Raw genomic sequence first — 10,105 nt, 5'->3', positions numbered from 1 at the left:
AGCCTGCTTTCCCGCTCAAAATTGCTATGTTCAAGTTAAAAAGTTCAACTCATGCGTCATAAAAAGCCCTTAAACTGTAATCTTTTGAAGGTATTTTTTGACGATTAAGCCACTTGTATTGTATTTTATTTCTGTATTTATTGTTTCTCTCTGATTTTTTCTAATGTAGGCTTATTTTTGTTATGCTGCTATTTTGACTTAAATTGTATTAAGAATTGTCTTATGGCTGTTTATTTGGTATTGTGTATGTTCTCTTTAAAAAGTTGAGTTTCCTTTTCTATGCATAAAAGGAGAACAATCCTTAGCTCGCTTTTTAATTCTGTGTAACAAATAATTAATCATATTGATTCATCGTGTTCCATTTTTACATGTTTCTCTTTTAGTGTAAAGTTTTATAAAAACTACTAAATGCACTTTTTTTAAATCAGTAATTTTGTGTTTATTACTCTTGAAGGGAGAAGAAAGTGAGAACTGAGAAAATGTGTCAGCTGGAATTGAGTAAGCTTTAGAGAAACTAATATGATTGGCCCAACTCCAAATAGAATCCACAACGACATAGTTTGTAACGATTGTAATTTCACTGTAAATCCGTCTTTTAAAGAGAAAGTGGGTGGCTCTTAAAAGAGCCTTTGGGTTTTTTCAGTAACGAAACTGCGTTCATTTACTTGCCCTTGGCGGGCTTCTCGGTTTTCTTGGGCAGCAGCACAGCCTGGATGTTGGGCAGCACACCGCCCTGAGCGATGGTCACTCCGCCCAGAAGTTTGTTCAACTCCTCGTCGTTGCGCACCGCCAGCTGCAGATGACGGGGGATGATACGGGTCTTCTTGTTGTCTCTTGCGGCATTTCCAGCCAACTCCAAGATCTCAGCAGTGAGATACTCGAGCACAGCGGCCAAATAAACTGGAGCACCAGCACCAACGCGCTCGGCATAGTTGCCTTTACGGAGAAGTCTGTGAACACGGCCAACGGGAAACTGCAGTCCTGCTCTGGAGGAGCGAGTCTTAGCTTTTGCTCTGGCTTTACCGCCGGTTTTGCCTCTTCCACTCATGTTGAAGGTTTTGAAGCTGCTTCCACAGAATAATGCAGGAATAGTGCTATAGCTTGACAATCAGGTTTTAAAAGAGCGTGCTCGTCGTCTATTGGTTAGAGTCGATCACAGCTGAAAACCAATCACTGCACGTCCCTCCAAATTCCAAACCCCTCCCTCCCTTTGCTAGTTTCGTTCACTGTTGAACAGAACAATAACGTTCATGTTTTATAATAGACATCTGTTTAAAATGAAATAAGGAAATGTTTTGATTACTTTTTAAATTGGAAAAAAGATTATGAAGAACTTAGACTTGTTTGGTAGTGTTAAAGAATATTCATCATAATCAAATGTTGATTTTTCAGATCAAATTTATTTGAGATATTTATTTGAAATGTATTTGCACATGGTTTTAAAGCCTTGTATTAATGAACAATTATCTGGGACACTTAACAAATCCTGCGTTTCATTCCACATGTCAAAAGCTTTCATTGTCTCATCAGTATGAGCTCCATTGTCAGAGGAACAGCTTCCTTGATTAGTAACGTTTATTTTACGTAAACCACATGGATATTTTTTTCTACAAAGCATAACTAGTGCAATACACTTGTACTTACACTTGAGTGAGTTTATCCTTGTAGGCATAGTGGCAAAATAAAGAACGAATATTTGGTGAATGAGATCTGTAAACGTGAAAACTCAGATCAGTTAAACTAAAAATACATCAAATTATTTATTTGGGGTTGATGAGAGTTAACACAAATGGATATTTTGTATTGTATTTTTCTGTCTTTTTTGGGTGAAAGAACGGCCTCTAAGAGAGGTTACATTCTGCAAGATCTGTATGAAGAAAATGGCTTAAAATTATTCCAGGACCTCAAAGTAAGATATCCTCTTCCTGGATTTTCCTGGTTTCTGTACTTCCAAGATCAGCGATCAAAACTCATGAAGTTCCCTGGGATTCTTTCCAGCCTGTGCACCCTCTGAGATGATTGTGGATAAATCCAGGAATATCATATCGAGTGGTGTCTACAATATATGCACAATTAATCTCAAAAATACTAGCTCTGGGAGTGATTGAATCAGGGAATCATGACACTAAGGAGAGGAATGTAGAACTGGACTGTGGGAATGTACAGGATAATGTATTTTTTTACATCAAAGAATCATGCACACTAGTTGATTCATTTCAAGTTTGTTCAGAAGTTCTTTTTCCCCATACAGACATTTTAAAATGAAGCTTACAGATACCTCAAACTACAAAATGTAATTTGAATATGGTTGGTACTTACCTGCATATTTTCTAGGATTACCCAGATGTCTCTAATCTTTAGTCTCAAGTGGCAGTATTTCTTCAGGATATTTTGGAGTTTCCAGTCCCTAAATGCCTTTTATATTTATTCAATGATAATTAATCGTTTAGTATCTGCACTAATTTGGCTTCTAAGAAACTTATATTTGCTGGTTTAACAGCTGCAAAATAAATAAATTCTTGTTTTTCTCCTAGGCCATCCTAAATAAAAGAATGGTAAACATATTTCAGAGACATTGTTCTTATACAGAAATCATTGGCTGTCATTCATAAAGCACGATGTTCAACTGTGGATGTTTGTGATAAAGCATTAAAGCACTTTTGAAAACACCTTTTTTTTTGTTTCAGGAGTCATCAAATAATCGAAACAGATCTTAAAGACAGTCACTGTATTTATCTCCATCAGTTTGTACATGACTTTAAATATGAATTTAGTTTTATTTTCTTGAGCACACATACACTAATAAAGCAAAATAAACATTGTGTTTTGAAACTCTTTAGGTGAGAATATGGGTGGCTCTTAAAAGAGCCTTTGTGGTAGCTGAAAGCTTTGTCAAGCTTTATTTGGAGCTGGTGTACTTGGTCACCGCCTTTGTGCCCTCAGACACGGCGTGTTTGGCCAGTTCACCGGGCAGCAGCAGACGCACAGCGGTCTGGATCTCTCTAGATGTGATGGTGGAGCGCTTGTTATAGTGAGCCAGACGAGATGATTCACCGGCGATGCGCTCGAAGATGTCATTGACGAAAGAGTTCATGATCCCCATCGCCTTAGAAGAAATACCAGTATCAGGATGAACCTGCTTCAACACTTTGTAGACATAGATAGCATAGCTCTCCTTCCTGGTCCTCTTGCGCTTCTTTCCTCCTTTACCGGCGGTCTTCGTGACGGCCTTCTTGGAGCCTTTCTTAGGTGCGGACTTCGCTGGTTCAGGCATATTGACGCTGACGAAACAATGATTAAAATGTACCGGACAGGCGCATTTATTGACTAGTCTATGCTAATTTTCAAAGAGATCTAGAAGTTCTTCTTCTTCTTCTTCTTTCAGGTTTTATGGCGGTTGGCACCTCACTTAAAAGGCGCATTACCGCCACCTACTAGACTGGAGTGTGGGCAGTAGAATGGCGTTGAGGACAGTGAAACTTAAACTAAATTATATATATATATATACATAAAAAAAAAAAAAAAAAAAAAAAAAAAAAAACTCCTTGGATTGCATACTCATTTTAAATTCTTTCAATTAACCCAGTATTTTTAAGGTAATTTATTAATACCTTGTGCACTTTCCCAGATGTATTTCCCAATATATACTCAAGTGTCATATTTTGTTCTTTGATTTGTGTCTTTAATTCTGCCCTATCATCCTCATAATTTTTGCATTCTAATAGTATATGTTTTACTGTCTCTTGTGCATTACAGTGACTGCATAGCCCAGTGGGATGTTTCCTTATTTTGTACAATGTTGCATTTAAACCAGTATGACCCATTCTTAGGCGCGATACTACCATCTCCTCCCTTGGGCTCCTGCCCATCTTCGTATTTGTGACTACCTGTTTTTGAATATTGTATAAATGACGCCCTGTATCTGCTACGTCCCAATAATACTGCCATATTTTGAGTATGTACTTTCTTATAATAGTTTTAACCTCTGCTCTACTTACTGGTACTTGTACATCTACTACCTCATGCTTTACAGAGTTTTTTGCTAGTGTGTCCACTATTTCATTTCCTTCCACCCCTACATGGGCAGGAACCCAAAGGAAAGATACCATTATTTTCTTATTATGAAGTGTGAGGAGTAAATAGAGAATTCTATATATGAGGTCTTGTCTACATGATACCTTTCCAGACTGAATGCTGGTTAATGCTGACAGACTATCTGATGCTATAACAATCTCTTTGCTCTGAATATTGCCTTCCACCCATTCCAGTGCTAGCAAGATAGCTATTAATTCCACACTGTATACCGACAGGTAGTCTGTTGTTCTTTTTTTACATGCTACTTCATACCGGGGTATGAAGAAAGCAGCACCAGTCCGGCCTGTTTCAGGTTGCTTTGATCCATCTGTAAATATAAATAACTTGTCTTGATATTGCTCTACATAATTTTGAACTATTAACCACTGTGACATTATTTCTGATCTTTCCTTTAATATTTGCTGCAAGCTTATATCTACAGATGGCATTACAAATTTCCAAGGTGGAATCTCTGACATAGCCACAGTGGGGCTTATCTTCAACTGACTGAGACCTGCATTTTGTGCTTTTACATTCCCCACCCATCCAAAGCTATTGAAGTTGCTTTTATTATGTTCTGCACACTCTTGCAAGACTGTCTTTGTGGGGTGCATTGTACTATGTCCTTGTAAATTTGTCCAATATGCCAACATGATCTTGGCCCTCCTAATACGGAGCGGCATCTCTCCTGTCTCTACCTGTAATGCAGTTACTGGTGATGTTTTAAATGCTCTAGTACATATTCGGAGTGCCTGTGACTGTTCCACATCCAGTAGATCTAGAAGTCCTTCTGATTTCCTGTTTTCAAAGACCAACCGCTTAAACTCGTATGTGATTGGACAACTCCAAGTATCACGAGCGGAATGAGGGCCAATCACAGGCGATGAATTGATGGCCCCACCCAACGCTTCAAGTTTGAACTACATCAGCAGATATGAAGACGTTTCTTTTGTTTAATTCCCGCTCTTTTTTGTTAGTTGTGTTTTATACAAGAAAACACTTGGGTCTCAAATATCAAATAGTGTAATTTGTTAACCCCTTATAAACCCATTGAGAGAATTCGGAGAAAGGACAGCAATGGCGTTTAGACACTTTATTTTCCTCTTCTGTCCTGCCAGTTTCACTTTTGCTTTAACTAAAATATGATTGTTTTCTCTTTATTTTGTAAAGCACTTAAATTCAAAGAAAACGCTAAACAATTAAATGAAAACAACACGTAAGGCAAAAATAAACACCATCTAATTTTGTGGGTCTACAAAACATTCGAAAACTTATATTCTGGGAGCAATACACTGGTCTAATTTTAAACTCGTATGTGATTGGACAACTCGAAGTATCACGAGCGGAACGAGGGCCAATCACAGGCGATGAACTGATGGCCCCACCTACCGCTCCATGTTTAAACAATATCAGCAATATGAAGATGTTTTCCTTTGTTTCAGTTCCCGCTCTTTTTGTTAGTTGTTTTATACAAAAAAGCAAATGGTTCTCAAATATGATATATTTAAATCTTTAAACCACGCGTAGCCCCATTAAAAGAAACTTAAATGTCATTACTATTGGATTGTGTTGTGTATATTTTGTAAATAACTTCAATTCAAAGAAAACATAAACACCATGCAAAGCAAAACAAAAATAAACCTCATTTCATTGTTTAACCAACCCCAGTTTTGAGTTTCAAAACACAAGAATCTCTTTATAAAAAGGATTCGCTCATAAGTTTAGTTAGTGTTTACCTAAAGCATAAAAAACAATATTACTTAAACTTCGACTCTTTATGTGACATTGTGGGTGGCTCTTAAAAGAGCCGTTGGGTTTGAAATTGTTTTTCTCCTGATTTTAGACGTTTAACCTCCAAAGCCGTACAGAGTGCGTCCCTGTCGTTTCAGAGCGTACACGACGTCCATGGCGGTGACGGTCTTTCTCTTGGCGTGTTCGGTGTAGGTAACGGCATCTCGGATCACGTTCTCCAGAAACACTTTCAGCACACCGCGGGTCTCTTCATAGATCAGACCGGAAATACGCTTGACACCGCCACGGCGAGCGAGACGACGAATGGCGGGTTTGGTGATTCCTTGGATGTTATCGCGCAGAACTTTACGGTGACGCTTAGCGCCTCCTTTTCCAAGACCTTTGCCGCCTTTGCCTCTTCCAGACATGGTTACAAAAACAGCAGTTCTAACTCAACAACAGTCAAAATTCTGAGGAGTGAGAAACAAGGTTAGCTTTAAAGATCATCTAGACGGACCTAGTTGAAACATGCCAAGGCGGAGCTATGCACGCCATCCATAGAGGCCCAGCTACTCAGAAAGGAAAACGGGCGCACTAAAACTTTTACATAACAAAACCACTGTCTCTTTTCCATCCTGTTAGGAATTGGCCCCTTAGGAGAAAGTTATTTTATTTTATTTTATTTCGTTTTATTATTAGCGTTACACATTAAAAAAAAAAACAAATTTAATATAAGGTACCAGTGAAGCAGAAATTTTAAAGTACATTTGTTCTTTGTGTGTGTGTGTGTGTGTGTGTGTGTGTGTGTGTGTGTGTGTGTGTGTGTGTGTGTGTGTGTGTGTGTGTGTCTTTTGCTTGTATCTGCTGTATTTTGTCTTTGTTATTGAATTCACTAACCAATATATCAATGCAATTACACAGTATTGTTCATAAAACTAAACTATGAGCTGTAAAAATATAAATAAAAGTATGTATATATGTATTTAAAATTAATGAATTGATATAATGCATAACACTAAAAATAGGAGGGATTTTTGAAGAAAGTCCTGCTGCTACTTATAAATAAATTTTTATAATGGAAAGCCTTATAGCGCTTTTTCCTTCACTCGTGCATATGAATGAGTAATTCAAAATAAATGAATCGTGTCAAAATAATGTTTACCTCGTCTAATTTTAATCACTAGAGAAAGCCGTGTGCCTCTGCCTATCACTCCTACAGTTTTCCTTGAGGATCAGGCGCTGTGCTGGGCTGATTGAGTCTACACGGCTCTCATGAGCTGTTTAAGTTCAGGACGCAGCTTAGCAGCGTTTCATTGTACTCACTGTACACGCAAGCAGATCCTCTCAGAGACATGGCCGAGACCGCTCCAGCTGCCGCGCCGGCTAAAAGCCCCAAGAAGAAATCAGCATCTAAGCCCAAGAAAGCGGGCCCGAACGTCAGAGACCTTATCGTCAAGACTGTAACCGCCTCCAAGGAGAGAAGCGGCGTGTCCCTTGCCGCCCTGAAAAAGGCTCTTTCTGCGGGTGGCTACGATGTGGAGAAGAACAATTCCCGCGTCAAGACCGCCGTCAAGAGTTTGGTGACCAACGGCACCCTGGTCCAGACCAAAGGCACTGGCGCCTCCGGTTCCTTCAAGCTTAACAAGAAGCAAGTCGAAACCAAGAAAAAGCCCACCAAGAAAACTCCTGTGAAAGCAAAGAAACCTGCTGCAAAGAAGCCTGCTGCCAAGAAACCCGCCGCCAAGAAATCACCCAAGAAGGTGAAGAAACCGGCCGCCACCGCTGCAAAGAAGGCGACAAAAAGCCCTAAGAAGGCCAAGAAGCCAGCAGCTGCGAAGAAACCAGCCAAGAGCCCCAAAAAGGCGAAGAAGCCAGCAGCCGCTAAGAAAGCAACCAAGAGCCCCAAGAAGGCCAAGGTAGCCAAACCCAAAACGACAAAGCCCAAGGCAGCCAAGCCTAAAAAGTCAGCTCCCAAAAAGAAATAAGTCAGTCTTTGTGTTCGATTCTTCCCAAAAACAAAACGGCTCTTTTAAGAGCCACCCACTTACTTAAAATAAAGAGCAATATTTTATTGATAATCCTTGAATATGGTTTCTAGGCACTTCAGAAAGCAAACTTACAGAGCGTGTTTATTTCGTGTAAAAGTTGTGTACAGTTGTGTACGACACACTCACTTTATAATGAGTAAATAAATGAAAAATATAGTAGTGCACAGATGCATACATGTGTTCACTTTCTAAATATAATAGCCAACGAAATAGGACGAATGTAAATCAATAAAAAGGCAACAGATTTGTTTTAAAAATAGCTTTTACATTTTCCATGCAGTTATCAATGGCAGATTAGAATAAAGAGACTGGCAAAGCGAGTGAGGGGTTTGGTGTTTTTGGAGGGACGCGCAGTGATTGGTTCACTATCGTGTAAAACTCTGGCCAATAGACGCCGAGCACGGTCTCTTAAAACTGATCGTCAGATTCGAGGCTTTATTTCTGCATTGATCAGCAGTATATTACAACAAATTAAAAAAAAAAAAAAAAAAAAAAAAAAAAATGAGTGGCAGAGGCAAAACCGGAGGTAAGGCCAGAGCCAAGGCTAAAACACGTTCTTCTAGAGCAGGACTGCAGTTTCCTGTTGGCCGTGTTCACAGACTTCTCCGTAAAGGCAACTATGGTGAGCGTGTGGGTGCCGGTGCTCCGGTTTATTTAGCCGCTGTGCTCGAGTATCTCACTGCTGAGATCTTGGAGTTGGCTGGAAATGCCGCAAGAGACAACAAGAAGACCCGTATCATCCCCCGTCATCTGCAGCTGGCGGTGCGCAACGACGAGGAGTTGAACAAACTTCTGGGCGGAGTGACCATCGCTCAGGGCGGTGTGTTGCCTAACATCCAGGCTGTGCTGCTGCCCAAGAAAACCGAGAAGCCCGCTAAGGGCAAGTAAATCAACATACTTTGATTATTGAAAATTCCCAAAGGCTCTTTTAAGAGCCACCCACTTTCTCTGTCTAAGAGCATTTTATGCCATTGTACTTAGCTATACTATCTATGAGTTGCTGAAATGTCACTATATTGAAGTAAAACTATAAAGCACAAATTAAGTTTGAGCAGTAGACTTTGGTGATATTACAAAGCCCTTTTACCTTTTTTTATCTTATAATCTAATTAAACCGATTTCTGAAAGTCCAGCTTTCTAGTGATTAAAGAAAACGAAACGTGACGTTGAAGAGTAAATAAAAAAAATATATAAAAAAAAAATAAGTAACAACATTTAAAGAGCTGCTGCTTCAGAGAAAATACTATTTTGCGTTAGCGAATAAGACTGTGCTTTCAAGAAAATGGCAAGAACTAAGCAAACCGCCCGTAAATCCACCGGTGGCAAAGCCCCGAGGAAGCAGCTCGCTACCAAAGCCGCCCGTAAGAGCGCCCCAGCCACCGGTGGAGTCAAGAAGCCCCATCGTTACAGGCCCGGAACCGTGGCTCTGCGAGAGATCCGCCGTTATCAGAAGTCCACTGAGCTGCTGATCCGCAAACTGCCTTTCCAACGTCTGGTTCGAGAAATCGCTCAGGATTTCAAGACTGATCTGCGCTTCCAGAGCTCCGCTGTTATGGCCCTGCAGGAATCCAGCGAGGCTTACTTGGTCGGTCTGTTTGAGGACACCAACTTGTGCGCCATCCACGCCAAGAGAGTGACCATCATGCCCAAAGATATTCAGCTGGCTCGCCGCATTCGTGGAGAACGCGCTTAAACTCACAGCGCACTGTAAACCCCAAAGGCTCTTTTAAGAGCCACCTCAATATGTCAACAAAGAGGATTTCCGTTGCTTATGTATGTGAAACTATGCTTCTTGAATTCCTTTTTTTTTATTTCCTTTTGAGATGTCTTTTTAAATGGTTAAACCGGTGTTTAATTTCTCAAATTGCTCTGTTATGCTGGCTCCATATGCAAGAAAAACTATTCTAATTGATGATAGAAAATCAAAATGGTTTAGTCAGTTTAATTGTGGTGGTCTCTTAATTTAAGCCCCCCTTTTTTGTGATCCTAGCCTTCGACATTTATACAAACATAAGACAAGGCTGAAGTAATAAAAGTTATAACTTAAATGGATAATGAAAATGAGTGTGAAAAACAAACCTATACCACTTACTTTCATCAGTGAAAGTGTAAAGAAGCTAACTAGATGGCTGCTGGCTTTCTTGGAGACCTCTTTTGGCAAGACCAAATCCAGATTCCTAAAGAAACTCTGCAAACACAAATAACAAAACATGAATGATAAATTTGCTCAAGCCGGTAGAAACTTTTCCTCC

At 39.8% G+C, this 10,105-nt stretch overlaps 6 protein-coding genes across 7 annotated transcripts; 3 read left to right on the top strand and 3 right to left on the bottom strand.

The window, feature by feature from the left end:
- Positions 1–661: 661 nt before the first annotated feature.
- LOC141317373 (histone H2A-like) lies at positions 662–1,048 on the bottom strand. Its single transcript, XM_073833101.1, has one exon. It carries the CDS (start codon positions 1,046–1,048, stop codon positions 662–664), a length of 387 nt encoding a protein of 128 aa, XP_073689202.1.
- Positions 1,049–2,746: 1,698 nt separating this feature from the next.
- Positions 2,747–3,312, bottom strand: LOC141317378 (histone H2B-like). Its single transcript, XM_073833106.1, has one exon. The coding sequence runs from the start codon at positions 3,272–3,274 to the stop codon at positions 2,900–2,902; it is 375 nt and encodes a 124-aa protein (XP_073689207.1). The 5' UTR covers positions 3,275–3,312; the 3' UTR covers positions 2,747–2,899.
- Positions 3,313–5,921: 2,609 nt separating this feature from the next.
- On the bottom strand, positions 5,922–6,233 carry LOC141317377 (histone H4). Its single transcript, XM_073833105.1, has one exon. The coding sequence runs from the start codon at positions 6,231–6,233 to the stop codon at positions 5,922–5,924; it is 312 nt and encodes a 103-aa protein (XP_073689206.1).
- LOC141317376 (histone H1.01-like) lies at positions 6,130–7,790 on the top strand. Of its 2 annotated transcripts, XM_073833103.1 has the most exons (2): positions 6,130–6,141; positions 7,167–7,790. In XM_073833103.1, exons 1-2 carry the CDS (start codon positions 6,130–6,132, stop codon positions 7,788–7,790), a joined length of 636 nt encoding a protein of 211 aa, XP_073689204.1. The 2 variants fall into 2 exon arrangements, with proteins under 2 accessions (XP_073689204.1, XP_073689205.1); XM_073833104.1 differs by lacking the exon at positions 6,130–6,141 and having other exon boundaries at positions 7,158–7,790.
- A 564-nt stretch (positions 7,791–8,354) lies between these two features.
- LOC141317374 (histone H2A-like) lies at positions 8,355–8,741 on the top strand. Its single transcript, XM_073833102.1, has one exon. The coding sequence runs from the start codon at positions 8,355–8,357 to the stop codon at positions 8,739–8,741; it is 387 nt and encodes a 128-aa protein (XP_073689203.1).
- A 394-nt stretch (positions 8,742–9,135) lies between these two features.
- LOC141317379 (histone H3-like) lies at positions 9,136–9,546 on the top strand. Its single transcript, XM_073833107.1, has one exon. The coding sequence runs from the start codon at positions 9,136–9,138 to the stop codon at positions 9,544–9,546; it is 411 nt and encodes a 136-aa protein (XP_073689208.1).
- The last annotated feature ends 559 nt before the right edge of the window (positions 9,547–10,105 follow it).

This window comes from Garra rufa, unplaced genomic scaffold, assembly GCF_049309525.1.
Source record: "Garra rufa unplaced genomic scaffold, GarRuf1.0 hap1_unplaced_853, whole genome shotgun sequence".
NCBI lineage: Eukaryota > Metazoa > Chordata > Actinopteri > Cypriniformes > Cyprinidae > Garra > Garra rufa.
The sequence above is the reverse complement of the archived record's forward strand: the minus strand, read 5'-3'. Positions and strand labels throughout refer to the sequence as shown.